The sequence below is a fragment of the Daldinia childiae genome (assembly GCF_008694065.1).
Source record: "Daldinia childiae strain JS-1345 chromosome Unknown Scaffold1, whole genome shotgun sequence".
NCBI lineage: Eukaryota > Fungi > Ascomycota > Sordariomycetes > Xylariales > Hypoxylaceae > Daldinia > Daldinia childiae.
The window spans coordinates 2,415,865-2,443,272 of NW_022984642.1; the positions used below are offsets into that span (position 1 = coordinate 2,415,865).

The 27,408-nt window shown below is 45.0% G+C and overlaps 8 protein-coding genes across 9 annotated transcripts; 2 read left to right on the forward strand and 6 right to left on the reverse strand.

The window, feature by feature from the left end:
• Positions 1–1,007: 1,007 nt before the first annotated feature.
• On the reverse strand, positions 1,008–1,703 carry GL218_00631 (uncharacterized protein; the record flags this gene model as incomplete). Its single annotated transcript, XM_033577061.1, has 1 exon — positions 1,008–1,703. The coding sequence occupies one exon, from the start codon at positions 1,701–1,703 to the stop codon at positions 1,008–1,010; it is 696 nt and encodes a 231-aa protein (XP_033441928.1).
• Positions 1,704–2,918: 1,215 nt separating this feature from the next.
• On the forward strand, positions 2,919–5,517 carry GL218_00632 (uncharacterized protein; the record flags this gene model as incomplete). The annotated part of the gene is made up of 8 exons (XM_033577062.1): positions 2,919–3,154; positions 3,221–3,276; positions 3,345–3,410; positions 3,467–3,544; positions 3,606–3,683; positions 4,651–4,815; positions 4,875–4,945; positions 5,008–5,517. 8 exons carry the CDS (start codon positions 2,919–2,921, stop codon positions 5,515–5,517), a joined length of 1,260 nt encoding a protein of 419 aa, XP_033441927.1.
• A 1,596-nt stretch (positions 5,518–7,113) lies between these two features.
• GL218_00633 (uncharacterized protein) lies at positions 7,114–8,043 on the reverse strand (the record flags this gene model as incomplete). Its single annotated transcript, XM_033577063.1, has 2 exons — positions 7,114–7,785; positions 7,882–8,043. 2 exons carry the CDS (start codon positions 8,041–8,043, stop codon positions 7,114–7,116), a joined length of 834 nt encoding a protein of 277 aa, XP_033441926.1.
• Positions 8,044–9,552: 1,509 nt separating this feature from the next.
• Positions 9,553–10,975, reverse strand: GL218_00634 (INO80 complex subunit 2; the record flags this gene model as incomplete). The annotated part of the gene is made up of 3 exons (XM_033577064.1): positions 9,553–9,795; positions 9,875–9,981; positions 10,030–10,975. The coding sequence occupies 3 exons, from the start codon at positions 10,973–10,975 to the stop codon at positions 9,553–9,555; spliced, it is 1,296 nt and encodes a 431-aa protein (XP_033441925.1).
• A 2,001-nt stretch (positions 10,976–12,976) lies between these two features.
• GL218_00635 (uncharacterized protein) lies at positions 12,977–14,095 on the forward strand (the record flags this gene model as incomplete). Its single annotated transcript, XM_033577065.1, has 1 exon — positions 12,977–14,095. The coding sequence occupies one exon, from the start codon at positions 12,977–12,979 to the stop codon at positions 14,093–14,095; it is 1,119 nt and encodes a 372-aa protein (XP_033441924.1).
• A 1,236-nt stretch (positions 14,096–15,331) lies between these two features.
• Positions 15,332–17,737, reverse strand: GL218_00636 (Plasma membrane fusion protein PRM1; the record flags this gene model as incomplete). The annotated part of the gene is made up of 1 exon (XM_033577066.1): positions 15,332–17,737. One exon carries the CDS (start codon positions 17,735–17,737, stop codon positions 15,332–15,334), a length of 2,406 nt encoding a protein of 801 aa, XP_033441923.1.
• A 2,423-nt stretch (positions 17,738–20,160) lies between these two features.
• GL218_00637 (putative tetratricopeptide-like protein) lies at positions 20,161–22,942 on the reverse strand (the record flags this gene model as incomplete). Its single annotated transcript, XM_033577067.1, has 4 exons — positions 20,161–21,220; positions 21,278–22,372; positions 22,424–22,757; positions 22,858–22,942. 4 exons carry the CDS (start codon positions 22,940–22,942, stop codon positions 20,161–20,163), a joined length of 2,574 nt encoding a protein of 857 aa, XP_033441922.1.
• A 1,585-nt stretch (positions 22,943–24,527) lies between these two features.
• On the reverse strand, positions 24,528–25,439 carry GL218_00638 (uncharacterized protein; the record flags this gene model as incomplete). Of its 2 annotated transcripts, XM_033577069.1 has the most annotated exons (3): positions 24,528–24,986; positions 25,042–25,245; positions 25,290–25,439. In XM_033577069.1, 3 exons carry the CDS (start codon positions 25,437–25,439, stop codon positions 24,528–24,530), a joined length of 813 nt encoding a protein of 270 aa, XP_033442303.1. The 2 variants fall into 2 exon arrangements, with proteins under 2 accessions (XP_033442303.1, XP_033442304.1); XM_033577068.1 differs by lacking the exon at positions 24,528–24,986 and having other exon boundaries at positions 25,110–25,439.
• Positions 25,440–27,408: the final 1,969 nt, after the last annotated feature.

Below are 27,408 nucleotides of genomic sequence, written 5' to 3' on the forward strand. Positions count from 1 at the left end.
GCAGGTCTAAGACGCAGTTCGACCGGGGGGATCCACGGTGAAGATTCGCTGAGGAAATCAAGGAAACAGGCAAGGTCGTTTACATATGCCGAAATAATGTAAGACCTAACAAGCTGACCAGCCACTTTGCCGATTACCGCGAAACCTTAGGAAGCAAAGCCATAATAAAATAATAATATGCGTCATCAATGAAAGTTATTAAATCCCAAAGGTTACATTTTGCCGCGTGAGGCAACAGACGACCTCAGGAGGGGGGAACATCAGGATGAGGTGGTTTTGCTGTCAAGCACCGTCAGACCGTTAAGAATGCCCAGTCAAAATAATCAGTTAAGTTAAAAGGTAGCACAGATCTTCAGCGGTTTCTTGTCGTTTCTTCCTCCACCAGTCCACTAACCTAAAAATAAAAGGCTCTCTGTCGATCACCGCCCGCGGCACCTGACCCTGTTAGTTCCCCGCATCCATTGGCTCGCTTACTTAGACGAAAAGGGCATGTAAACTTTAGTATCCACCCGTGAGTCTGGAGTGCAGGGAATCATGGCCAAGATTGGCCTGTGCTTGCGTGGCCACTTCGGGCTAATCTGTGGTTTAAGGTATTCAGGTACGACGGATACATACATACGTGACTATTCGTATTGTATTTATGTGGAGATACTCGTTCAATGTTGAATATTGTCTCATCTCAATAGTGTAAATGACTAAGTACCTAAGTTAGGCAGGTAGACTTAGGAGATTTATATTAGATAATTATTGATTTATGTCTCTTCGACGTACGAAAGAAAGAAAAAAATAAAAATAAAATAAAATAAAAAACCTGAAACCTATCTAGATCCTACATATGTCCTATATAACGAGCAGTGGCACATTCTCGTAATACCCGAAGTAAGAAATAGTGGCGATAGGAATATCCGACAGAGAAGTAAGTCGGACAAGTAGGATGAGACTTAGTTGATGACCCGACAAGGCCATTAGCTCATCGGATCCCCTATACAAGCTAGGCCACCGATTAGTTATCGCCACATCGAGTTGATAATATCCCGCGGGTCGTTTGACTCTAATGAGTACCTAGTTGCAATGTAAACACGATTTGTATAGAGTCTAGTATCGTGCATGTCCCTAGGGGGAAGTGGTCCAAAGAAATCCTCACGGCGCTCTCTAGGCACGCCATGTTCACGGAATTCGTGCGCCGCTAGTGCTGCTTGTAGTCGGTCAAAATGTTCAAAAGCCTCGTATTCAACCGTCTCTCTCACTACCCCATAATCTCCGCCGTCGGGTGGCAGTTGAACCCTAAGTCCGAACACGGTGCCATTTTCTTCCAGTTCATCCAGGATACTCTTCTTATATGCCTCGATTGCATGGCCTATAGCACTCTGGGCAGCGTCCAGGCCATTGTTATCCGAGTCTTCTCCTTTATACACTTCAAGGCTAGAAAATATTGAGGGTAGTTCGCAGTCGGGATCACGTGGAGCCAACCAAGTGCGAGGAACGATACCAAGATGAAAGCGGACATGAGAATCGTTAGTTTCCGGATAATTCCTCGGACCACGTACAGGAGGAGACCTAGGAGCTGCCGCAGTAAACCTCGGAGGGTAGATTGATGATAGTGTAGACAGCGTAGGAGATGTCGGTACAGGAGTGTCTGGAGAACCTCCTGCCGCTAGCTGAGAGGCAGTGGGAGATTTGGGCTGGTTATCGCATCGATCCATTATCAGAGGCTAGCAATAGTTATGCGGGATAGTAAACAGGTAGTAATAGTAGCGATAGGTAGTTTTTAATAATAATGAAATTTATTGGTGAAGCCTGTTGAAAGAAAAGCAAATGAAACATAATATAGAAGAATATGTAGCGTTAAATATCAAAGATTGGCAAGTATAAGGGGCCGTGTCCCAAGGCAATGAGGGTTGGAAAGATCCATCCTGATACACGTAGACAAAGAGGGTTGCCTATATGTAGCCGTGGCCTCTAGCAGGTAAGTTTCATAATTACCAATGTAAAACAGCGATATGAGTAGGTATTCAGAAGTGCGAGCAGCGTGGAAACAATTGACATTATGAATTGACTTGGATGAGGTGTAAGCCAGTTGATTAGTATATTGTCACCGAAAAGAATAACTTTGTATATCTAAGCCTTAAAGCAGCTATGGCATTTGCAAATACTATTAATATTACCCACGATGGACAGTAATTAGCATTGGTCATACGCGTGATATAACATCGTCTATAACACTGAGTTTAGCTACTGGTCACATTACAAGTTATAAGTTCCAAGTTGAAAATGTAGTTTTTTTTCTTTAGTATTGGTAATATGTTAACTAGAAGAAAATAAACTGCAAATTTATGTAATAATCGTATAAGAGTCACTAAATTAGGTACCATTTAAGATATGATCAGTCAACTGAATAACTCTCCTCTAAAACACATAGAAAATATTTTGGGTTCGAAGCAAAATCAAAGTCCTATCAATAATACCCCAGGGCTTCCAAGACACTTAGGCAAAGAAAATACGTGTATGTATACCAGTGGTTTGATCGTGTTAAATCAGATCTCTTGCGTAGCAACATATTACCCCTTATTCCATAGGTACATCATATTAGACTCTCTATAGTCGCTATTCTCAGAGCCAACCACACCATATACCTTTACCAGGTTTAGATATTGCGGTTCTGAAATGAGTCTAATCTATAAAGAATAATCCCAAGCTTTCTATAATGGGGAGATAACAGAATACGAATTTGGCTAATGTAATGTTCCATCCTTGGCAGCTAGAACAGAAAGGGAACATACCCCTTTAGCCGGCACTAATTCAGACCGCCTATAACTTTCGAGTTTCTACGAAAGATTATTATTTATATATTTAAATTTCATCTTCAGCGTACCTAGTTTAAATTATTTAAAATAATCATTCGAAACAATTTTATTGCCATGAAGGGTATCTCTGCGGCCATTGGCGTCTTTCTAGCGCTCGTTGGCCAAGGCCGTGCGAATCTCGATATTATTACCCTCAATGCTAAGGGCGATGCCTGGATTCAGGAGGCCAGCGCTACACTAGTTCTGGGAGATGTTCCTAACCCAATGGCAGGCGACGTTGCCTTATGGAGTGCCATCATGATGGATAAGAAAGACTTCCTCCAGGGAGTCACCGAAAACGCGCTTAAGAGGTATGGCATGATTCAACAAACAGCCTAGTGATACCTCGAGGATATATAACTAAGATCTTGCTGTAGTCCGTACTGTCCTAACCTCGGCAGTAAATGGTGTAACTTCGCGTATACCCTCGTAGGTATGTAAAATATCAAGTTCACGAACTTAAGCACCTGAGATATCATATATTAACGTTATCATGCAAAGGCTCCCGTGATGCCAAGAACGGTACACCAGTGAGCGCTGCACCCGGGTCTCGAATTAAGACGCATTGTATGTATAATTCGGATCTTAACTCCTGTATGAATGACAGCTAACGTGCCTGATAGATAAATTGAACCCTGATACGAATCTATGGGACCAGAACCTCTATGTAAATGATAAGCTGTTGTCTAGCATTTCGACAAGTACGTCACGATGGCTAAAGTTATTGCTTCTGGAATTGTAGAGCTGATATTCTTTCGATAGGCAAGGGACAGCATGGAGTAATATTCTACGTCTCGATCGAATGTGCAGCAGGCACATGTTCTCCTGCCCCAGCACACGGTAAGCCCCTAAAGTTCCGATAACTTTTCCTGAAGACAGAGTGAGGGCCTAATAATATATCTGTAGCCTGGGAGGATATTTCTATCACACTTAACAAGGCAGATCCGAGCTTTAAACATAGTGGCGCCTGGCAGTACAAAGCAACCGGCGGAGAAATGTCGAGTGCAGATAATGGAAAGACTTGGAAATTCACCACACTTCGTATTCCCGATACAGCAATTACGGGTTAATGGAATGCTTACCCTCACGGGTCAGAGTGAAAGCTGGAGTTAGGCCCGAGGCATCAACTGCGTTCGGGCTTCATTACTAAAGTAAATCTAATGGGTTGATATTGTCGTAGCGGTATAAAAGACCGCGGAGTCTTAATCTTATACCCTGTTAGGTACCTTAGCGATAATTTCTTTTCTGACATTACCTTGCGTGGTTTTACTTTGTGTGTTAAGCTTGCAATTTTGCGAAGTATTGCCTACATGGGTAGGATAGGGACTTTCGAAGCTGATCGTCGTGTGGATTTAATGTAGCAATGACTTCTGTTTTCCAACTCTGTTGTACTTAGCTCGCAATGCTAACCTTAATAAATAATTTTGCTCAGCCCTTTCTGGCTGTTTAATGCGTATAACCTTGTTAGCAATGACAGCAGATTTTTAAAATAAGATTCCTACAAAGACTGTCAGAGCTTTAAATATAATATCCGTTGAGCTATAATGAATGAAATTCGGAAACGAACTTTAGATAACATGCTATAATTTAACCCTAATATTTTAGTGAGTCAGTACCTATTATATAAAACGACATATGCCCCCCTTAGTTACGTTGACGTAGCATGATAGCCTCCCCAGATTAATTGATCATTACATCGAGCGATAAATGGCAAAACTACAAACCATGAAGTCAGCAGCGATATTATTCTTAGCCCTATATGCTCATCATGTAGTGGCATCGCCTATTCCGGGGATACGCCAAATAGCTCCTCGGGATATTGTTAAGCCTCTCCCTGAAAGGGCGACAGAAGAGGACAAGAAATGGCAACCTGTTGCGGATTTTGATACGGACAGTTGTTATAACACGGCAGCTATCAGTCCCGATGGACAGGTTAACCCCGGGCAGAGTCATGACTATTCGGGACCCTCAGGTATGTAGATAAGTTCGTATATATGCGTACGATACTCTCAGACTAACTCGCTTTTACAGAACATTGCCGCGATTCCGCGCGTCTCAATAACAATAACGTCTACTCGCGTAAGCGTTGCAATAATGGATGGGTAATAGACTTCCAGGGATATTTAATTACCACCACGATGACCGCTAATCATATTATCTCTAGTGCGCTTTTATTTACGACTACTACTTCGAGAAGGACGTCGCAATCCCTTATGTTGCTGACGCCGCTGGCCACCGCAACGAGTGGGAGCATGTTATCGTCTTTGTGAAAGATGGAAAAGCAGAATACGTGGCGGCGGGGAGTCATGGAGGTTTCGACACGCGAAAAGCAGAGCATGTCCGATGGGAAGACGAAACTCACCCGAAGGTTGTGTATCACAAACACGGAGGGAGCACCCACGGGTGGCGCTTCGCCAGGAAAGACGATGATAAAATCGAGAACGAGAGGGGAGTTTGGTTCAAAGGCCCCCTAGTTTCTTATAACGGCTTCCCCAGCAAGGAACTTCGCGACAAGTTAATGAGCCACGACTTTGACAGAGAGAGGTCTATAGCTAAGCCGCGCATGGCTATTAGCGACCGCTATATCAAAAAGAACTTGGATAAAGCAAGGAAAAACAAAATACCCGGATTTGATTCCGGAGTTGACGATGCCCAATCGCCCGGAATCCCATGATCTCAAGGGAACTAGTAGGAGTTACGCAGCTAAGAGGATTACCGTGCGGAAATGTGGAGTTAAGGGAAGGTCTACGCGCTGGCTATTTAAGTTAGCTAATTACCTGTATTATAATCATATTTTCTAGCGTATTCCTGATAGAAAGTCCAGAGTATACGCGGCCTTTTCAATAGCACCCTATGCGTTAACTGCTTCGTGAATAGTCTATGTAGTGAGTCTAGGGTGTCTGTGAGACGAAGCCATAAAAGCGTAGCAAACAAGCCACCGTACGTTATAAACGGTTAAAGAAAAGTTGGTGGGTTTATAAAAATAATATTTAAAACAATATCCTCAAGAATTTGTTGGGAAGATTTGCCACTTTGAAACTAATCGAAACAAGACCAAATTTCTCTAAGTTGAATTTAGTACATAACGTAGAGGGATCAAACCCCCAAATTAAAAATTTCACAATTATCTTATTAACCTAGGTTAGTTGTGTTTACCCGTACTATATAAATATAGATAAAGGTCTAAAATCGTCTATATTGTCCAACTCTAATACACGATGGCTCGGGGTATCTCGCAATAGCCCCTATTTTGAAGCAGCCTTCCCAGCAGGGGCCACCAGAACCATAATAAAGAAAGACTGTCCAAAGTATTATTGCAATTATACTCAAAATCTAAAACCCAAGCTATATGCTTTGGCTCTTAACAAATTTAATTACGAAATTTCGTTATAGTATCCAACCATAGTACATGTATATAATGTGAAACACGACAGACCTAGTCCAAGCGACTCTTATCGTACATTATAGACTTAACTATTTGTCATAGGTAGCCAGTAAATCGTCATGCTTTCGTACGCATCGAAGTTTAGATAGATAATACGGTCAGCCCAGTGCCTTAGCTTGGTAGAATTAGGATACACTGGAAACTTGAGGTGGTTATGCATCGGTAGGAGCATATCAGGGAATACGTGGCTTAGGGGTAGATAATCTACCCCTGAATCTGCTAGGATTAGGTATATGAGAGGCGTGCAGCGCCCTCAAAAGATGGAGAAGAGCCAGGCATTGATAGTCCAATATGATATTAATCAACGGTTCTTTCTGACGGAGCGATAACCTTTTCGTGAAGAGGGAAGACTACGAACATTTCAGTGTCTACGAATTTGCTAGCCAACTACACCAAAAACATATCACTAAACTCGAATTTTCACTGGTAACCAAGTTCACGATATATTTTTGTATTTATAGATGACTATATAGCTTGATGACCAACTCACGCGCATCAATACGCAGGAGGCGGACATTGTCCCTCCCGGATCAGCTGGTAAAAGCCTATACTAAATCTCAACGCAATTACTGCGTATAGTATAACCTTCCAATAGATAGTCCAGCATGAGTCTCATGTACAGGAAACATCGAGACTCAAAAGTCCCAAAAACTAAACGGCCAACCTGATGTTGTCTCCGACAACAAATAATGGGTATCTTCGCTGATGTAATGAAATGCAATTTATGCCCTCTGAATGTAAGGCCTTATCTCTTCGTATTGGCCTACGCTTGTTTTCCGATGCTGTGAATGGTATGGACGCAAAAATGGAATCCAGAGATGCCCCCTAATAGGCAAATTGGTAGATATAATTTAGCATGGCGTATAGGTCTTCTTGTTCTTGAGCTTCCGCTACGGCGGGGTCTTCCTCAGGTTCTTGAACAACAGGCGTCTGCTTCTTTTGCAGCGGCTTCTTCTGCGCTGGTTTCTTTGCCGGTTTCTGTTGTTTCTGCTGTCTAGCCTTCTTATTCTCATCGTCCGTCTTAGGTGGAGTTGGGAGGGCCGGCTTCTTCGATTCTGCGATGTTCTTGGCAGGCGTATCCTCTTTAGATGGGATGTTGACGGGGCTAGACTCTCTGGAGGAGATAAGGATAGGGGACTCCGAGGAGCCGTTGCCAGACTTAGACTTGACCATCTGATCCTCGGCCAATTCCTTCTCCATAGCAGCCACTATCTCGTCGAACTCTTCGTCCTCAGCTGGTGTCTTTTCCATTTTCGCCCGTTCTTCTTCCTCAGCCAGTGCCTTTTCCATTGCCGCTAGTTCTTCGTCGAATTCCTCGGATGCGTCTCCAAACGTATTCTCAATGCTCGGTTGTATAGGGTCACCATTGACAACTGTAACAGGGGCAGAGGCGGTGTATGACTCAGGGCTTCCTGGATAGTCCGCAAGCCCTTCTTCTCCTTCCTTTCCCTCAGCCTTATGGGCGGGAGGCTGAGGCTTCTCAAGAGCACCTGTATCCTGCAGGGACTTGTCAGCACTACGCAACCTTGAAGATAACATATTGCTACAGCTAGACTTGATAGAGATTCCGCAAAGAACCGAGAATAAGCTTACCCGGTTCATCCAGGAGTATTTCTTCCCGATATTGGCTCTGCTCAGCGCTGTGTTGATAGCCATGTTCCTGTTGTTGCTCGCGCTCGCGCTCGGTTCAGTGCGGGCACGTTTGTTGCTAGCGCAGTCTCCCTCTTCGGAAGCGAATGCTCGCTTTTTAGTCATCGTGATGGTTTGTTTGTTTGTTGTAATGTAGTGTAGAGAGGAGGAAAATGATAGAATCCAAGTGATGATGAGTGGAAAGTGGCCGACTGTACCTTGGTAGGTAGATGAAAGTATTTAGATGATTGATAAAACTGGCTTAACTTGAGAATCTCGTGTAGGGTCCTGGAGAAGCAGACTGGTAAAAGTCGAGAAACGGAATTAGATAACAAGGTGTAGGATCGAGAACGAAAACGTCCAAAGTTCAAATCCAGCAGTCCAAAAGTTAAGCTATTCAACAAACATCTATTCACCAACGAAAGAGTTGTGGTTTGAGGTAGGCCAACTTAGTAGTATGACTGGGTACCTAATGTATGTGTAAGGTGACGATATTAAATGCTGTTTGTAATTCCAGCGAATAGGGTACAACTGGCAGGTAGTGAGTCAAGCATGAAGCACCAACAGTAGAATTTGTTGGAAAGGGAGATGGGTCAAGTTTTAAATGACCTAAACTCCCACAAAATAATTGAGACTCTTAGAAGGAACAGACCCTAAGCCACTACGCGACAGGTGGCAAGTGACAAGTGACAAGTGGGCACTTTTTGGAGGACACGGACACGTCCTAATAGGTAATGACTTCTATCTCTTAATATCTCTAGCAACTTACTACGCAACTGAAATAATTCTGAGGGCACATTTAAATACTCTCAAGCCATCTAGTATAGGAGGAAAGTATAATGGTAATGTGCGCAGCAAATGTACAAAGATATGTACAACACATTGTTCGAAGTGGTCTTTATGGTAGTTAGTAGGCGCTATCCACAAAGACCAATGCTAATGAGGCTGTATTAAGTTCGAGACCAGGTAGAATATATACCTACACATACTTAAAATACCATATCAAAAAAACTATCGTATCAACTTTAACTAGCGAAGTGCTCACACAAGGTATAAGAGTGCGGATACGGATGTAGATATGAGTTTAAGTAAAGGACAATGCTATATATTTCAAATATTCTGGCCTGAGGCCTAATGTTACCTGAAAGAACATGTTCACTAACAAATACTTGATACGGAGTTCGACGTTTTAATCCCTTAGCCTGTAGCTATCCTCCAATATTTGTAACTAATACATATTAATCTATAGAATAATGATATCAAGTTAGATACCTAACCTGGGTAGGTGGGTATAACAAACTGAGACAATCTGGTAGTAATTATCATATGGAAAATGTGATCTGTCCAAAGTTCGAGACATAATATTGCCGTCAAAGCACCGTTCTATTAAGTTGCCACCCTTGCTAATTTTTTTTTAAAGCTTAAGCTCCAATCCCAATACAATAATATGCTGCCCTAATTTCCCCAGGACTGAATATGATGAGTCTATAATACACGCACTCATGAATGTAATTTAGAAGATATTATTGACGAAACGTTTACGATGTTTGTCAATCCGGAGGGAATAACCGCAAAACCGAGAATAATTGTTATATCGGTTGGGGATTAAGAATCAAGATCGTGATCCTCTTCGTCCTACGAGACTTCCTCTACCATCTTCCCACGCCCAAGGCCACCTGGAACGAAAACTCTGCCGGATGATCCAGAAAGCATCTCATCAGGAACACCGACTCGACTACCGTCTTTGCTGCTAACCCATCTGACAAACACCGGATTGGGTTTCCGAGATTCAGCATCAGGGGTCAGCTCTCCAGCAAGTTGAGACTTGCGGTTAGTCTTGGGGGCCTGCTTTTTAAGTAGCTTATTTATAGTCTCCATCTGTAATTCGGGTTATTAGCTGACGTACTCTCATGGCTTTAATAGACACTCCCTGTTTTTAGAAACACCACTAGCTTACCTTGACTTCCTCATTTCGCTTCTCACTCAAGTTACGTCGCCGACGAGCCATCTCGGCACGGCGCATAGAGATTTCCTCGGCTGTGAAATGCTTCTTTGCTTGTACCTCTGTAATTGTGTTAGTCTAGACCATAGTGACGAATGTGGGTTACTTGCCGTCAGAGAGCTTCATCAATGAATCTCCATTTTCCTCAAAGCGGGCACGCTGTCGTTTGGTCATTCGCGTGAGATCAGGGGTTTCGGCGCCGCCGTCACTATCAGCGTCGTCGTCTTCGTCATCCTCGGCGATATTGGTTGCTTCGATTTCCTCATCTTCCCCTTCAGCATCTTCTTCGTCACCTCCTCCTACTTTAACAGTATCCTGAATTTCGTCGGCGTCGCTTTCAAGCTCGCTAAGTTCCTCATCGTCGTCGCTGTCCCTCGCTTGAGAAGTGGCAGCCTTCAAGTTAGATTTAGTAGGGGCCTTTGACTTGCCGGTAAGGGTGCTCTTAGCTTGAGGCTTTGAGACTTTAATTACAGGTGCTGGAGGGGGAATGGGGTCTACATCCATGTCATCGTCTTCGCCCTCGGCATCTTCTTCGCCTAGATCGTCGTCGTCTCCTTCGGCATCGATGTCCATAGTGTCGTCGACAATAATTTCGCCTTCGGCGTCTTCATCCGCCATGTCGTCATCTTCTCCCTCGGCATCTTCGTCGTCATCGTCGTCGTCGTCATCGTCATCCTCTTCAACTTGAACTTCGTCTTCTGCCTCGTCCTCGTCTTCTTCATCGCTAGAATCGACAACGTAGCTCTTCTTCTGAGAACGATTCCGCTTTCCATCCCCGGCTCTAGGGGTTGAAGGTTGCTGGCGGCTAGAAGTGGCCTGGCGAAGCTTGCTTGCTGGAAGCTTAACTGTAAAATGGATATGCTGGTTAGAATCTGAGGGTTCGGAGGGAGGACCGCGCAAGTCAGATGCTACGGCACTCTTACCCTCAGATCGGCGAGAAGTCCTGGAGGACATTGTTCTGCCCGTACGACTATTGATATGGTTGTCGCTATCGACCATGTCAGTTATAGCTGTGTTTGCCCTCTGAGCGGCTGCACGACGTGGACGGGATGTCATTTTGGAGTAAGTGATGGGGGGGGTTGATAGGTTGGGATACGTTTAAGGATAGGTAAGGGAGGAGAGGGGATGTTATATTTTAGATATGGGTGAATGGGGAATAGGTGAAGTTTTATGATTGAATGACGAATGACGAAATTGGTGTTTGAAATGAAAGAAGAGGTATGTGTAAGGTCAAATAGGTTTTTATTTTTTTGGGGGTGGCGCGCAAAGGCGCAAGGGGTCGTTTCTCTTTTTATTTTTATTTTTATTTTGTCGAAGTTGAAATAAGCTTGGGGCGTCAGATGCCGTGACACATGGACACACACACACACACACACACACACATACAGCTGCTGTCTGATGGTGGTATTTGGTGCCTTGCCTTTGGTGCTGTGCCTTTGGTGCTGTGCCTTTGGTGCCTTTTGGTGCCTTTTGGTGCCTACGGTACGCAAACAAGCCTGCGTCGGGTACGAGTAGAAAAAGCAGGTTGCCGCTTGCCGCTTGGATGCTTTAGATCGGAGTATATGTGATTGCGATTGGTCATTGGTCATTGGCCATTGGATCGAAGCTTCAACCAGTTGAATTTAATCAACAAGATATTTGAGGCAACACACCAAGAACCCTTTTCCCCTTTCCTTTCCTTTCCATTTAGTCGATGCAGCATTTAAATCAATGCAGCCAACCCCCGACAACAAAGATTTTCTTTTATACCTCGTACGAAGTACACGCCCAAGGAAAACCAAGCATTAGACCTGCGTTATGCATCGCATCGGCATCGAGTTGCATCATTTTCATCATCCTCATTCCCCTCCTTTTATCCATCTTCTCCTATCATCACCATACGCCATTTTCCATCGCATGGACAATTCGTGATATGCTTCTCCTCATACTTACCCCCCTTTTATTCTTGACGGATATTGGTAGAGACATAGATGAATTCGGGACAGGGAAGTTGACATATGCTGACGAGAGAAAGAAGGGCTCATTATTAGGATTTGCACCTAAGACTTACATGATGAATTGAGAATCCCAAGGATCCTCGTATATCTCCAGCTGTGGCTGACAGACTAAGCTAATGATATGCGACTCTCTTCAATTGGATACCTTTCGATCTCCAGCTGAGCACCTCGTCAAAGCTTGGCAACTTTTTGGACAATTGGCTTGTGGTTCGGGAAGTCTTCCGGGTTTAATCTTCTAAGTAACCCGAGCCTTGAGGTGTGACAACCAAAGGGGGAGCGATGCTCGATAGCAAAAGGAAGCGCTCACTTCAATTGAAATCGAATAGGGAATCGAATGGCCTTTTCTCTTGATCGTCGGTAGTGATGCAGGTGGGTACCAATGTTTTCAACCTGTGATATTGAGATCAAGGCACGTCTCGGAGTATTCAATATATACGACCCGAAGAATAATTAAAAAGGTGGCGATATGTTATGAAGTAAGATAGGTAATTTTAAACAAGCGAAATCGAAGTCTTGCTTAGGACTGAGATAATCCTCGCCGCTAAATCTTCTATCCCTTCTCCAACCGAAAGAAACGTATTGACGATGAAATGATTCGAGTTGAAGGGCGCGATTGAGGATTGTGTCACGTGTAGAACTCGCGCATGTACATAAGATATGTACATGAGATATGCACATATGTCATATGTACACGTAGGTGAGGTCGGTGAAGGCTTAAACGTGATGAAAGAATGCTATTACGTTGTTCAAGTTATGAATTGTTAGATAATCCTGCTAAGTTCGTTAGTGGTTCTATCTTTCCCCATCAAAATGTACCCGCGTACTCCCTAGCTTTAGGTAAAGCTCGGTTCCAATTTAGAGCCCGGAGAGTGTACCGAGGCTGATTACGCCAGAGATAAGATTGGTACCCGTGGACCTCGCGTTGCCGTGTGTTTATTACTAAGTTACCAAACTGCTATCAAACTGCTACCAAACACAATCGTTTCCCGCTTGATAATTCAATTATATTTTATATACTTGACTAGGTCGAAGAGTCCTACAGAATTCTCTCGTTGCCAATATGGCCGATCCCAAGCTGTCAAAGATACCGGCCTGGCAACATGCGCAATACGAGAAGGAAAAGGATGCACAGGAAAAAGATGCGCCGGGAAATAGCAACTCTCAGGATGTCGATACGACGACAGAAGTTACCCTCGACCAAGCCCGAAAGTTTCTGAAGGACGAGATGGTTCAAAACTCAAGTATAGAGAAAAAAAGGGAATTCCTTAAGGGAAAGGGACTTGACGATACTCAAATCCAACAATTATTAGATGAAGTCGAGCAAGATGCACAGGCTCCGATCCTACCTACGACTAATGAATCCAACGCCGAGGCAAATGAGAAACAGACTGCAGAAGAAAGTAGAGATGTCGAGAAGATTATCCAAGCAACTTCATCATCGACAAGCAACCTAACACCAATCATAACCTACCCAGAGTTCCTAACCACCGCGCCTAAACCAGAACCTCTCATCACACCCTCCCGTCTCGCCAACATCCTCACCGTCTCCGGCAGTATATGGGCACTACTCTACGGCACCGCACGTTTCGCCATCAACCCCATGATCGGCAACCTAAACGATGCGCGGGCCGACTACTACGCACACGTAAGCGAGAAGCTAGGGCAGCTAGTAGAGAAGCTCGAGGACACCGCCAGCGAAGTCCCGTATCACAACGGCAAGCTGTTGAAGTCGAGGCCGGATGAAGGCTCCTACGCAGACGACGAGAGCACCTTCAGCGACCCCACCGAGCTCTTCCACCGAGACATCGGCACGCAGACGTCGCCCGTGATGATGAACCAGGAGTTCGGGTCCAGCACGAACAGCCTAGCCGACAAGCCCATCGACTCCCAAGCCCGCCGCCTCACCGCCCTCCGCGCTTCCCTGCGCGAGATAAGCGATATGCACGTGCGCCACGCCGAAAGCGCCGCGGATCTGAACTCCCTCCTGCGGGAGGTCCGCGACGAAGTCGACAAGATAGGCCTTCCGCCCATGCTGGACTTTTCCTCGATTCACGGCGGGTTGGGCTACGGCCGGAGCACGGAGCCCGCAGACGAGGTGAAGAAGACCAAGGATGCGATTCGCAGCGTCAAGGGCATGTTCTTGAGCTCGAGAAGCTTCCCTACTACGACGACACGATAAAAGAAGAGAGTCGCCGTCTTATATTTGCGTCATGGTCCAGCTGCAGGGGACCAAGTTAAATCCTCGCGGCCGGGCTCTGCCACATGATATTAAAACTCTAGAGGCTGGCGATGATAAAGTATGCGTCCGGATTGTTGGCGCTAGTTGCCGTACCTCTAAGTGTAAAACATCATAGTAGAATACTGTTCCTCGAACGCCGCTCAAGCGGCCCTTGTTTAAAGCTAGGGCTATAGGTGCACAGTACTAGAGGAACGAACTATCACGTCTAGTTCTGCGAAGTTGTGGTCATGGCCTTGGCGGATTGCGACAGCAACCTAATTTATAATGAGAATGTGGAGTCAATTGTCATGATAGGGAATTTACTTTGGAGATTGGTGTTGAATGTCATTAGGGTATGGTTGCATAGTAATGGTTCTCTACATCTTGACCTATACGTAACATGAAATAGGGAGCAGAGCGACTGAATTCTATTGAAAATACTTAAGTAATGAATTGCCGATCTATACTCTCGGTGCTACCTAATTTCAATATCACGCTACCTGTTAGTGAAAAAAAGGGCCATGTCTCACTTGCTGGTACTATTCTCCGTGGTTTTAGCAAGCATACAAATTAATCTCAGTAGGAGAGAAGCAATTGTAAAAGTTAATATAAGAATATTCATTTTTTGGTCACTATTGCTTAACTAATATGCAATCAACCATCCAGTATTATCGTACAGTCCTCCCTTTCCAGACCGTCGAATTACCTCGCGTAACGCCGTAGATGCAATGTCCAACGGCCAATCCTTAATAAACCATGAGTCCATCTCAGGGACGCGCAACTCAGACTAAAAAAAAAGGACAAAGAATAATTATGCTAGTGGCGTAAGCCGAGATGCCGGATCTCTCTTTTCTCTTCCCTCCTTTTTCCTTGGGTCGTCTGATGAGTATGACAAATGAATGAATGACGCTGATGCAATACCATGCTATGCTATGCCGTACCGTACCAATGCCGATGCAAGAATGATGCCTCATCTATCCATGTCGCGTCCAAGTAACCCTAGAAATGTCTGCACAAGGAGATGTAGGATGTGTTGATATTAGTGAGAGAAAGGGGGTATGTGTGTGTTTGGGTATATGTGTGAGTGTACGCTATAATAATAATCGCTGATGAATAAAATACAATAACGAAGAAGAGGGCCTATGCTGACAGCACATAGTTACCCAAGAAATAATAAAATATATCTAACAATGCTGATTAACCTTGCTTCGGGTCTCGAAAGGGATCCTCAGTCAGAGCTCGTCCACCATTGTAGTTGGGCGGCATTGGATCGTGTTCCATGCGCTTCGTGTCGCCATACTGGACGTAGCTGCTATGGCGGGTGTAAGGGGGAACTTCCTCGGTCGTGACGGGCCCGCCGTGCACGGTTCCGCGACTGAAGGCATCGTCCCGGGCAAATGGCGAGGTTTGATGATCAGGGTGAGCACTGGCGTCTCCAGCGCCGCTGAACTGCGGCATCTGCATAGGTGGGTTACCTCCTGCCGGCTGGGAAGGATCGAAGTTTTGTATTCTCCTCCTGCGGGCATCTCCTTCGGCATCGCTATGGCCGACGAGAGTACGAACGACACCTATCAGAATGATGATCACGTAAACTAAGAGTAGACCAGTCGCAACCAACGCATCCTGAATGATGTTGCTGCGCAGCCAATCTGTGACGTGGGTGACTGAACCAGTTATCTCGTCGGTCGTGACGCTGCTAGGAGAGGCTAGGAAAGATGTAAGGTCCGAATCACCAGAGATAGACTTAGCTGCGCCAACAGAGAAGACGTCATTAGGGAACATGGGGAAGTTGATATGAGCATGATCATGCACCCAAGTGAGACCCTTTTGGACTGATTCGACCTTCAGCCCGATTAGGCATCGGACCGTGTTCGCAGCAAGGTCCTTGAACATTGTATGACCGAAGACTGTGTTTAGGCCCTTGTCAATCTCCGACATGAAGGTGTTAAGAGTATCGTTGATGGCAGCAGTACCGTTCGTCACCTTTCCAAGGATGTCGTCGTTAATCTCAGTGCTAAAGGATGTAATGACACCATTTGCATCGTCCGCCCACTTCTGTGAGACGCCGTCTAGAGTACCCACAACCTGGTTGGCGAAGTCTCCGACTTGGTTTGCAAGCTCTGGAATCTCCTTCTGCATTGTGTTCAAAAGAATCCACTGGCAGAAGCAGGAGAAAAAGCCGGCTAAAGCGAGGGAAAGGACGAAGAGAGCCGGGAGGGACGTAGCGTAAGCGATACACCATCGTACCAGAACCCTTCGCTTCTCGCCGAACTTCGAAGCAATCCAATAACCAACCCGAGCCGTGGTAGGGCGCGAGGACATGTATACGAGATCCATGTCGTCGTAAGCATCCGAAGCACTGATCTGAGCACGGCGCCATCGGCGTATCTCCATGTAGGCCATCGGGATACAGGCTGCAAGCGCAAGGAGAATCAACACCACAATTGCTACAATCTTTGCAATATGGGCGATCTCGTACAATCCATCGAAGAAGTCGTTGATGGCCGTATTGTCAGAGCAGAAGGAAAGAGCCTCTTTCTTAGCTACAGGGAACACGCTATCATTAAACTCCCAGTTGCCATAGGCTTTAGTGAGCTGCTCTCGGATAAGGTTGAATGGGAATGATACGGCCATAGCAGTGAGGTTCTTGATATCATCAAAATCCGGGAGCTCTTGGTTAAGGGCATCTAGATCCGACACGAAACCGGTGGTATTGATATTGACATTTGAGAGCTTGGCAGCAACTGCTCTGATATCACCTGCAACCTCTGGCTTGGGTGGAAGATCAACACGTTTGAAGATAGCGCCAGTGATCTCTGGTGGAGGTGGAATATCAGCACGCTTGTTGAAGATATCGCCGATACCCCCAATAGCAGTCTCGATGGCACCTCCAACCGCCGCTGTTGCAGTGTTAATAGCTCCTCCAACAGCGCTCGTAGCTTGTTCGCCTGCGTTGAGTGCACCATTTACGATCGAGTACATGGCATCCACGGGTTTTTGGAGGTCGTCAGCTGTACTGTTGATTGCCTTGGCAACTCCATCGATAGCATCATTCATGGCCTCAGTGGTCTTAGTAATAGCAAGCGACGATGCATTCAGTCCTCCATGAACCACCATGGTAATCAGGCAGACGTAGGTGTCTGTCATCATACCGATAACGAAGAGGATCAGCTGCTCAATACCGGTAAGGATCATGTCGAGGATGGTCATCAAGGCGTGTACAGATTCGGTGATACCAGATGCAGTGAGGCGGTTGACTCCGACGGATAAGTAATGAGGCATCGAAGCCATAGCACTGCCAACATCCTCAACTTTTGTGCATGCCGATAGGGCCTTCACCTTGGCATCATCGAGGTTTCCATTCAGAGAACCTATGGTTAAAAGGAAGTTGACCAGGACCAAGAGTAATAAGACAGTCCATCGGTTGAACCAGATCTGCGAGAGTCGCGAACCGAGTCCCAGGTAGGGAGTAGCACCTTTGGCCGAGCTCTGAGATAGCAGCTCGCGAATCTTCATGTTTCTTACATCCTTGGTTTCGTATGCATCGTGTCTTAGTGAAGGAGGTACTTGAGGGAAGCCCTCCTGTTCGCGGAATATAGCCATGGGCTCGAGTTTCTTGAGTTTATCCAAGTGCTTTGGATGTTCTTACTATCGTAAATAGGTATAACTGAAATGTCGAAGAAGGAAAAAAAAATTAGGAAAAACAAAAGCAGGATCGAATTTCTTGATGAGTTGTCTCGTCTTCCTAAAAGCCGTACCAGATGTGCTTGTCGGGAGACTTTTGTGCGATATAGTATTGGTAGGATGGAACAAAAAGGGTATCGTCAAAGAAATTATAAATAAAAAGAAGTGCGGCGGGAGGATAACAGAAAGGAAAAGAAAAGATCGTGATTCATTCAACGATGTATTGTGACCCGTAACTGCATTAACGTCAGAAGATGACAGAGAATTGAAAAAAGAAATTGGTTGTAATTGACAAGTAAAAAGTGATTGTAGTCGGACAATGAATGTAATGGAGGGGGAAACAGTTGAATGATAAAGAAGTTGTGTAATGTCAAACCGAGCTCAACCCACTTTGCCGGCCACGACGACGACCTGACAAACTGACGACCAGTCAAGGACAATTCAAGGGCCGAATGATCAAGACGGGTCTTGTTTCAGAATAAAATGTATAGATGTCTTTGTTTCGCTTATCCGCCATGCTTAATTAGAATGTTCTTTGTCAGTTCAGTTTGTTCGTGAAGGTTACGCGCGGTGTAGAAAGGTGGTTAAGCGCCAGCGATCATTCTCAGCCAGTCGATTTCCTTGTCCGCGCGCCCTCACTAGCCGATTTCCTTGGCTCATCTACCTGACTAGGATGCCCATTTCAAGGTCAAATTCGAATCAGATGTCATCAATAATTGGGTTCGATACTTATTGACGGAGTTTTATACCGTGATTCTCGCATCCAGTTATGCCTATTTCCATTACACCGAGGTCCAGATGTACACTCGTATCAGGTGAATATTTACTGATGCGGACATACTCGATTATCTGACAAGGGTCTACCAAATTCTTGCAGACGTATAAGGTCCATCTGTTCTCCCATATTCTAATCATTGCGATGCGAAGATTTGGACCGAGTGGTATCCTATTCACCGTCACCAATCTTGCTGTGACGATGTACGATAAGCTACGTAATCTGATGTTGAGTGTCAGGTTTGAATTGCTAGGTAAAATAGCTAAGGTTAGGTGACATTAGACAGAGCAGACTGCATATAACAAATTAAGCTCCCGCTGCAGAGTCGCATAGGAGATATGCCTCTTGTACATATGCAGGAAGGGTTCCTGCCGACAAGTTGCGTCATGAGGCGCACGAAATGGCCGACACAACAAATATGTGTCATCTAAGTAGAGGATGTAGACTTCAAGAAATACGTGTATTCAAGAGTTATATACGTGTTTAAGACAGCTTGTTTGATTTACTCGGGGACAATGACTGAATGTTTTGAGTTAAAGGAGTTGTTTTGTAGAGAAAAGAATTGGAAAAAACTCCCCAAGGTTGGACAACATTATCAGGTACAGATTTGATGAGTAAAATGTTTCAACCAATCAAGTACAAATGTATGGCTGTCCCACATTATTGTCTCTAGGTGGGGAAACTTTATTGCGCCTTCAATCTACTAGAAAAGAAAGTCAATAGACGTTACCTATCATCATGGTATTAGGATAAATAACTACATGCAAGATAATGATTAAGTCATATTATTACGAATATCGATCTCTTTCTTCCATCCTCGAGTTATAGAAATTAGCAGTACCCAGCTTGCCGCCTCCCGCCATAGGCTAAAACGCAATCTCAGATCAGCGGCAGCGGTGTAAGACGATTGGTGGAAAAGTCGCGGGCGGTTGCATCAGACTAAGCTAGTTAAACCCCTTGTCTGGTCTGAAAGCCATACACTGCATACGTTTAGAGCCTCAGACAAATAAGACTATGCCACTCGTATGCGGCGGGAAGGAAAATGGTATCTAACTACAGTCTACAGATTGGGAATACCGAGCAGGTATGGGTATGCGCGTATATCTTTTGAATCTTGACCCCGTAGCTGATCCTCGTAGCTGATCCCCGTAGTGTATGTATGTATGTATATAACAAACAAGATTTCGGTATATACGGTGGACCGATATTAAGCGCCAGACACCATCAGCCAATAAAGCAGTCGGCGCTAATAACACCCCAGACACCTCGAATAAAACTACGTCGTAACCTAGAACATATCTTAAATAGACCTCAATCAAGCCCACATCAGCGGGTCTTCTTTTCTAGAGATCTCCTACCAGCATCTGACAACAGTTCATACGAATCCACTACCTAAATGTCCGCTCATATGTCTTTCGTGGGTTGGTTTGTGTGGCTACTAGCCGAGAAGTACGAAAACGTGCTCACTTGATTGTTCCTATGTAATGAACTGTGATCCTATCGTCGAACCAGGAGGGCCAATACATAAATACATACGTAAACAAATTACACACATGATATCACGCAATCACGCAACCACGCAGTCCCTCCAATTCCTCTTTCTCTGGAGAACTTCCCTCACAGGATAGCCCGGTGTGTGATGTTCCCATGAATCAGTCCTCCCGATGAAAACGTCCCAGTCTTCTTTCCACATCAAGCTCACTACGTCGCTTCTCAGCCAGAAGGTAGCCGTGCTAGTAGCTGTGACATAATTGATTGTGCTCACAATGTTGACCCAATCTGCCCTAATCTTCTGAGCTATAGCCGTCGTATCCCCTCTTTCGTCGTTAAGAAGTAGCTTGTGTAGATCTTCTTCTTCTAACAGGTCGTATTCTCGACAGAAGATCAATATGAATTCAGGACGCTCGGACGCGGCTTCCGGGGTATGTGGGATCTTGACCGAATATTCGAGGATGGTCTCTGGTGGGGGTAGGGTTCCGCTTGGTACCACGATGGTAAAAGGGAGGAGTCCTCGCCATTGAGCTACAAGCGTAGTGAATTCTGCTGACCAAGGCTTCACACAAATAGTGCGAGATGGATATACCTTATCCACATCAGTAGTATTAAGGATCTTGTCTCGAGGTGCCCGCGCTGTAGTGGTGATTGTACCAGAACTAAGAGATGTGATAATATTTGATAGCCAATGACCGGGATAGCCTAGCTCGCTCATCTGAATAAGGAGTCTTACAAATGCCGTCATGTTGAGAGGGCAAATGAAACCAAGTACATCTGGATCGCGGGGGAATGGAATGCATATCTTGAGATAGTGAGCAAATAACCATTTCGAGAAGCTTACTCGCGACATCAGTTGCTCCAAAGAGAGACGCATGCTCTCGCATCTCTCCCAACGATGATAGGATTGTAGCACGGGTGCTTCCGATCTTAAAGGCTCTTTGGAAAGCTTGACGTGGAAATGCCCCTCAATCAATTTTCGGTCATGCATTAATAAATGCTCCGAGTTGAAATGATTGATACCATCCCACCAGTGCGTATGTCGCAGGCAACATGAGGTTAAGCCTGTGCCAACCCCTTTCTTCAGTATAGGGGGTCCATAGAGAAAGCTCGTCAGAGGTCCTCCCACATAGTCTCTAATAATTTATCAGCTCCCGAGTGGTGTTTCCTAGTTAAGCATAAAATTGACTTACGGAATGTTGTTCATATGAATCAAATGGTATGTCAAAGGCCAGTCGATAGTTATTGCATCTTTCTCTTGTTCGGGACGATCCAAGATACCGTAACGAATTCTCTCCAATACTTCAGCCATGTCCCCCACAATCACCTCCATTATCAGCCTACCCTGTAGCTGAAGTAAACCTTGGCTGACCTTTTCGAAGAAATCCATCATATGCTTCAGGGAATATATCGATTTATCATGTGCCCGCAGTCGAGACAAATGCGTAACCGTCGATGCAATCATGCTGAATGGGTGCCTCTCCATTACAAATATAGCATCTTCTGGCTGTCTTATATGCATTATCGGATCGAGAAGTGTGACATTCACTTTCCAATGTTGATCTAGATAATCAGAAACGCGCTTCTGAGCTCCCTGCTTTCCCGCTCGGTAATCTGCGTAGAGAGTGGACGATTCCGGCTCGAGTATTGGCAGCATAGTCTTGGGGGGGAACAAGACAGAGAACTCATCGAAAGTCTGTCGGTCTTCTTTGAACTCAGAGAACATAAACATCTCCTCCGGTATTACCCTAGAAGGACATTCAGCCACAATGCGACGTATTTTAGAGGTATTATACTTCGCCGCAAGCCACGTCCTCCAACTCTTCAAGATGACCGCGACGCTGCCCATCTGTTGGGTCCGAAGATAAACAAACTCGACAGGTTGTTGCTTCTTTTCAAGTCTATTCAGTAGTCTGCTTATGGTATCTTGCAGGTTAGCCCACGCGAATGGTGGGATGACTTGAGCGCAGTACACGTAACTCAGACTTAGCAACATCGCGTCTTTTGACTCTTGATTGACAGCCGCTTCGCGCAGCATACTGGCAAATACCAAATCGCGAGCCATAACAACTGGCTTGTGATCTACCATTGTTATGTGTAACTTTTGAGGACCCTTCTTCTTCTTTAACGAGTACTGCAAAACGGTGTGGAAGACGTGACGAGCGTCTGAAACGCCACAGAACATGATAGACAAGACCGGTTCCTTACCGGCAGATTTCTCGAGCTCGGCCGTATATTGCGATTCGGCTGTATCGTCACCGAAACCGTAATAGTCCGGCTGGTCCTGACTTCGAAACGTTAACTTAAGAATTGATTTCTTGTGCTTTTGTGCAACTCACATGTTTGGCTTCAGTCGTGGTAGTTGTACTAATCTCTCACGTAGTAATCCTTGCTGCGGATGGAACGTCTCGAATTTTTTTAACTCGATAACCGACTTACGGAGATCATTAGCCTCCTCTCCTGGCTTCAGTTGGCTTAAAATCGCTTCGGCCCTGCTCGGAGTTGAGAGATGAAGATAAGCTTTGGCTTGTCTGGCTAGCAATTTCTGCTTTAAAGGGTCATGTCCCGGATTGGTTATGAGAAGGCTCAAGGCCTTTTCCGCGAAGTCGGCACATTCTGCGTATTTGCCAGTTTCAAAACTGACAGCTGAAAGGTTTGATAATGGAGAGGGGTCTGAAGGGGCCAGAGTAGCAGCCTTCTGATATTCTCTTGACGCTATATTATGCTTGTGAGTATATAATCTGGACAACTACCTATCATAGATAATGCTCACCTTCACTATACCGGCCTTTCCGGTACAAAACGTTGCCCTGCTCCCGAGCTTTTGCAGAATCTCGGGTACTCTTCTTGGTCTCCATCGTCGACAACACTGATGGGTTCCGGCTATCAACGTTTTCGTGACTTCATAGAATGAGATTAAGGTACCCAAGGGTAGGGAGATAAATTTAATGGGTATCAGGGTTATTTTGGTGAAGACGTTTTGTTTTCTTAGTGCTCTGTCTGAACGTCTGCAACAAACGCTGAAACAATAACCTCGTCGAAGCAGCGGATAGGTACCTCTGGGTACCCTATTATTTATTAACAATTTTATTTCTGATCAGTCACACTTTTGTAGTTAGGAAGCCTTCTTAATAGTTAGGTACCTAAGGTACTGATGCAGTGGAAACCTCAGGTAATGACCTTATGTCACTTACAATAACTATGGCCGCCACGCCCGTAGCAACTGCCAGGAGGCTGTCAGAACAGTATTCCTGAGCTAGCAATTCCCTCAGGAACGACAGGCTGTCACTACGGTGACGAGGCTTTCATATTACCATCATGAACTTCACGCTTTGCACGGGGTACCTGTTTCCTTCGTTCTCCACCTTGTAATAAATCAGTACACATACCTAGGTACTTGCTAGTACAGCCTTGCCCTGGCTACAGTGGTTGGAACGTAACTAGAATCATCAGATCGGAATAACCTCAAATAAATGAAAAACAATAAACCATATTAACTTTAGGTAAATACCTACCTACCTACCTAGGTATTCAAGCTCATTGAGGTTGGTTTTCTAGGTATATAAACCTAGAAATGTCTCGTTTGAAACAGGGCGCAGCCAACATGCACCATCCCGAAATACCCCTCATCCGAGGGTCAATTATAAATACTGGGCACCTACGTAGGTACCTACCTATCTTTATAAGATATATCATATTTACTAGGATTCTAGACGAGATATCTAGAACAAAGGATACTTTTAGTATGTATTAGGTAGCCGTAAATCCCCGTAGTTACCTACTTAGAGTTCCTCGCAGAGCAATGAAGCTATTTCCTTGCTTCTTGCTCCACATCGTAACAATATTTATAAGTTAGACTCAACAGTCACTTGATCTCAGGGAATCCTGATCTTGTAGCCTATAGTTGAATTAGTACCTGATTTATTACCCAAAGATGTATATACGGAACTCAAACGATGAATGAACAACAAACAGGGGGACGGAGGAGGGAAAGGACGAGGGTTACAGAATGTTATCAATGCTTTAAAAGGGCATATCGGGAGATAAAAACTCAATTGGAGTATCTATTTGGAATACCGGACTATGCTATGAACGAGGGCATATTTGCCAACTTCCTTGTTAAGAACGTAGTCTATACAGGCCTTTCTCCCCTTTCCAAGCAAACCTCATATACCCTTAATCTCCCTAGATATTTTACTAAGGACTATATGGCGGCGACATGAAAGCAGCCTGTAATATCTGTAGGATTGAAGGGGTTTATATTAACCTAAATCTTGTTAGGCTCTTATCATAACTAACAACATATTCATGTAACTTACCAGCTGATCCACAACCCAAACGCGATATCTGCAATGGAAGAGGAAATAATGGTATGGTTAACCCTAGCATAATCTCTACTACGAAGTCCTGTTTCTGGAGCAAGGGCTCGATCCAAGATTTAGACTAAGAGTTAGACTGGAGGCGAGCTCGAAGCTCGGCGTTCTCTTGGGTCGCCAGGTCGAGCTTCTCGCGGAGTTCATTAGTTACGTGAACTTGATGGTGGAGGAGTTCGAAGCAGTAGTCAATGGTTTCATCAATGAGAAGCTTCTCTTCTGGTATAAGCTCATTCTGAGACTGACCAGGGGCAGTAACAGGGATTGCTACCGAGTTGCGGGCTGTGCGTCGCCGGCGCTCTTCGGTTGCTTTCATAGACTGTAGGATCTGATTACCCCCTGGAATGCTGACGACGCTCTCTTTGAATGAATTCTCGAGGCGCGTGTATTTCTGCATCAAGCTGGAGAATTCTTTTTTCAATGCCTCGAAGTGGGCAAGTGTCTCGACATTCCGCTGTCCGACAAATTCAATAGCGTGTCTCAGAGCATCAACCTCTTCGACGAGAGTTCTCACAACGGCATGATTACCCTATATGACTAGGTCAGGAAAATGTGCGTATTTATTGAGATGGCTCGAAACTTACGTCGGTGAGAGTCTGACTGCTAGATCCAAAACTGGGTTCATAACCAGACTCGTGGCTAGATTCGTGGTTTAGGTGCTGAACTGGCTGTTGAGCTGGTTGCTGAGCTGATTGCTGAGCTGACTGTTGGATCGGCTGCTGGGTTGGTTGGCGGAATGACTGATAATTCTGATGGTGATCTTTCTGGCGGTCTTTCTGGCGGTCTTGCTGGAGTGTTTGTTGATTGCCTTGTTGATTGCCTTGCTGGTTACCTTGCCGGGGAGCTTGCTGATTAGCTTGCTGATTGTCTTGTTGGCGGCCTTGTTTACGACCTTGCTGCGAGGAATCCGTGTTTTTTCGCCAGGAACCAGAGCCTTGGTGTCGACCACGACGACCATCGCGTTTTTGGGATCCTTTACCATCCATCTTGGTGTTTAGGCAAATGTTTGGTGGGCATGAATTTATCAGTGCTTGTTAATAGTAAAAATTAAGGATGATAATATTAGAAGTTAAACAGATGTTTTAAATAGGCAGATCAATCTGCTACAGCTAGTTTGCCCTAGATGCTGCGTGACTAAGTGTCGACTCTAAATGTTGTCATAAACAACAGTGGGGACAGCAGCATAGATGACGATGCATCACCATAGAAATCAATACAAGGCTTGTTAGGTAGAATTTCTAATGGTACATAGGTAGTCACCTTTATTTTGCACCTGTATCCTGTATCTGCACGAGGTGTAACCTTATCCCTAACGTACGGAAGGTACAGGTCGTTGACCCGTTGAATAGATACTGGGTACGTAGGTACCTATCCTTACTCCTAACAGGTAGAGGCAGCAACGAAATGTTATTTCCTTATTTCCTTATTTACCTTTATCTACATATGTTCCTTCCGTCTCAAATTTTTAGATTTTATCTAAGAAGTAGGTATTTATGTGAACGCACCTACCTCTATGTCTTATCTTAGGTATTCTATATATTCCCATCCACGTTCACCTCCGCTCCCCTTGTGTCCAAACCGTTTTGATTATCTCCATAACTGTCCCATTCCTACTTAAAAGACAACCCGAATTTAACTTCTATCCAACTTAAAGATGACTCTGAAAGTGGCAAGCGCTGAGCGACCTCGGCCAGTTCTTCGGGTCGGCACTGGTAATCATCCAGGGCGTCCTAACATCGGACAACCAGAACACTACGATTATCACGGCAATATTCAGGTATGATAAAAAGTGTTTCTTTTCTAAGCTAAAATACCTTCATTTTAATAGTCGATATCTCTTTGGATACTATGTTCCTAATATAACACTAGTCTGTTGGACTTGAGTCTAGTCCGTCGATGGGCGAATCTCGACTATCTCTGCCGCAAACTTCACCGCGCCGCCGTTATGCTGGTTCGACTACTTGGGTGCCTCTTCCAGTCGTATCACCAGGTATTCAGTATGCAGACCTTGCTGGCAACCCGGGTGCATTCCTCTCGCTCGGCGTAGAGAGCTATACTCCAGAAACCAGCGAGATGTTAGCACTGCAGCAGGCAACTATGGACGCATGGTTTTCAACAGAACACACCGCGGATATTGCCCCCGGACTGGGTATGATGAAGCAAGACGCTGTTGTCTCTAGTTCTAAGATTCAAGATAAACCGAAAGCCCGGTTACAAGCACTACCGGGATCCCATCATCAGGTCCCTGAAATCGCCAGGCAAAAATGGAAGCCTACCAAGATGAACGCAGCTAGAAGAGGCATAGTAGAGTCAGCCTTGGAGACACCCACACGTAGAAACCGCGAAGGGTCTAGAGTTGCTCCCCTATTAGATGAGGTTCGAGGTCTTTCCCACAGCGCGGCACATAAAAGAATTGGGAATGACAAGAATGTGAAGGGTTACATGGCAGAGCAGCAACCAAAGCCAAAAGAGAAGAAGCCAGGAAATCATACTGGGTTATCCAAAAAGTATATGTCAAATATGCAATCTGGCTCAAGCATCCCATCGATCCCGCTTGCCTTGCTAACGAAAGAGCAACTCGAGTCGCAGTGTTTGGAACTTAGCGTTGAGGCCTTAGGGCTTAAAATGAAGCTGCTTGAAAAGACTACCATGGAACTCACAAGCCAGAATGCTGTATTAAAGGCTCACGTGAGTGAGCTCCGAAAGAATCTACTAACTCAGGATTGGATGATAAAGGGGAAACGGAGAAAGCACGAGATGGTCCACAACGCAACTAAACAACACCAACTTCTCCGAGAGAGCAAGAGAAAGCAAGCCAAGAAGGCGAAAGAAGCGAAAAGCAGCAAGGAGTATCAGAAAGAAATCATCGTCATTACGGGTAAAGATACCGCCTCGATAATGCTTTTCTACACGGTGGTATTCATGGCTATAGGCATCATCATGTTTCCGAT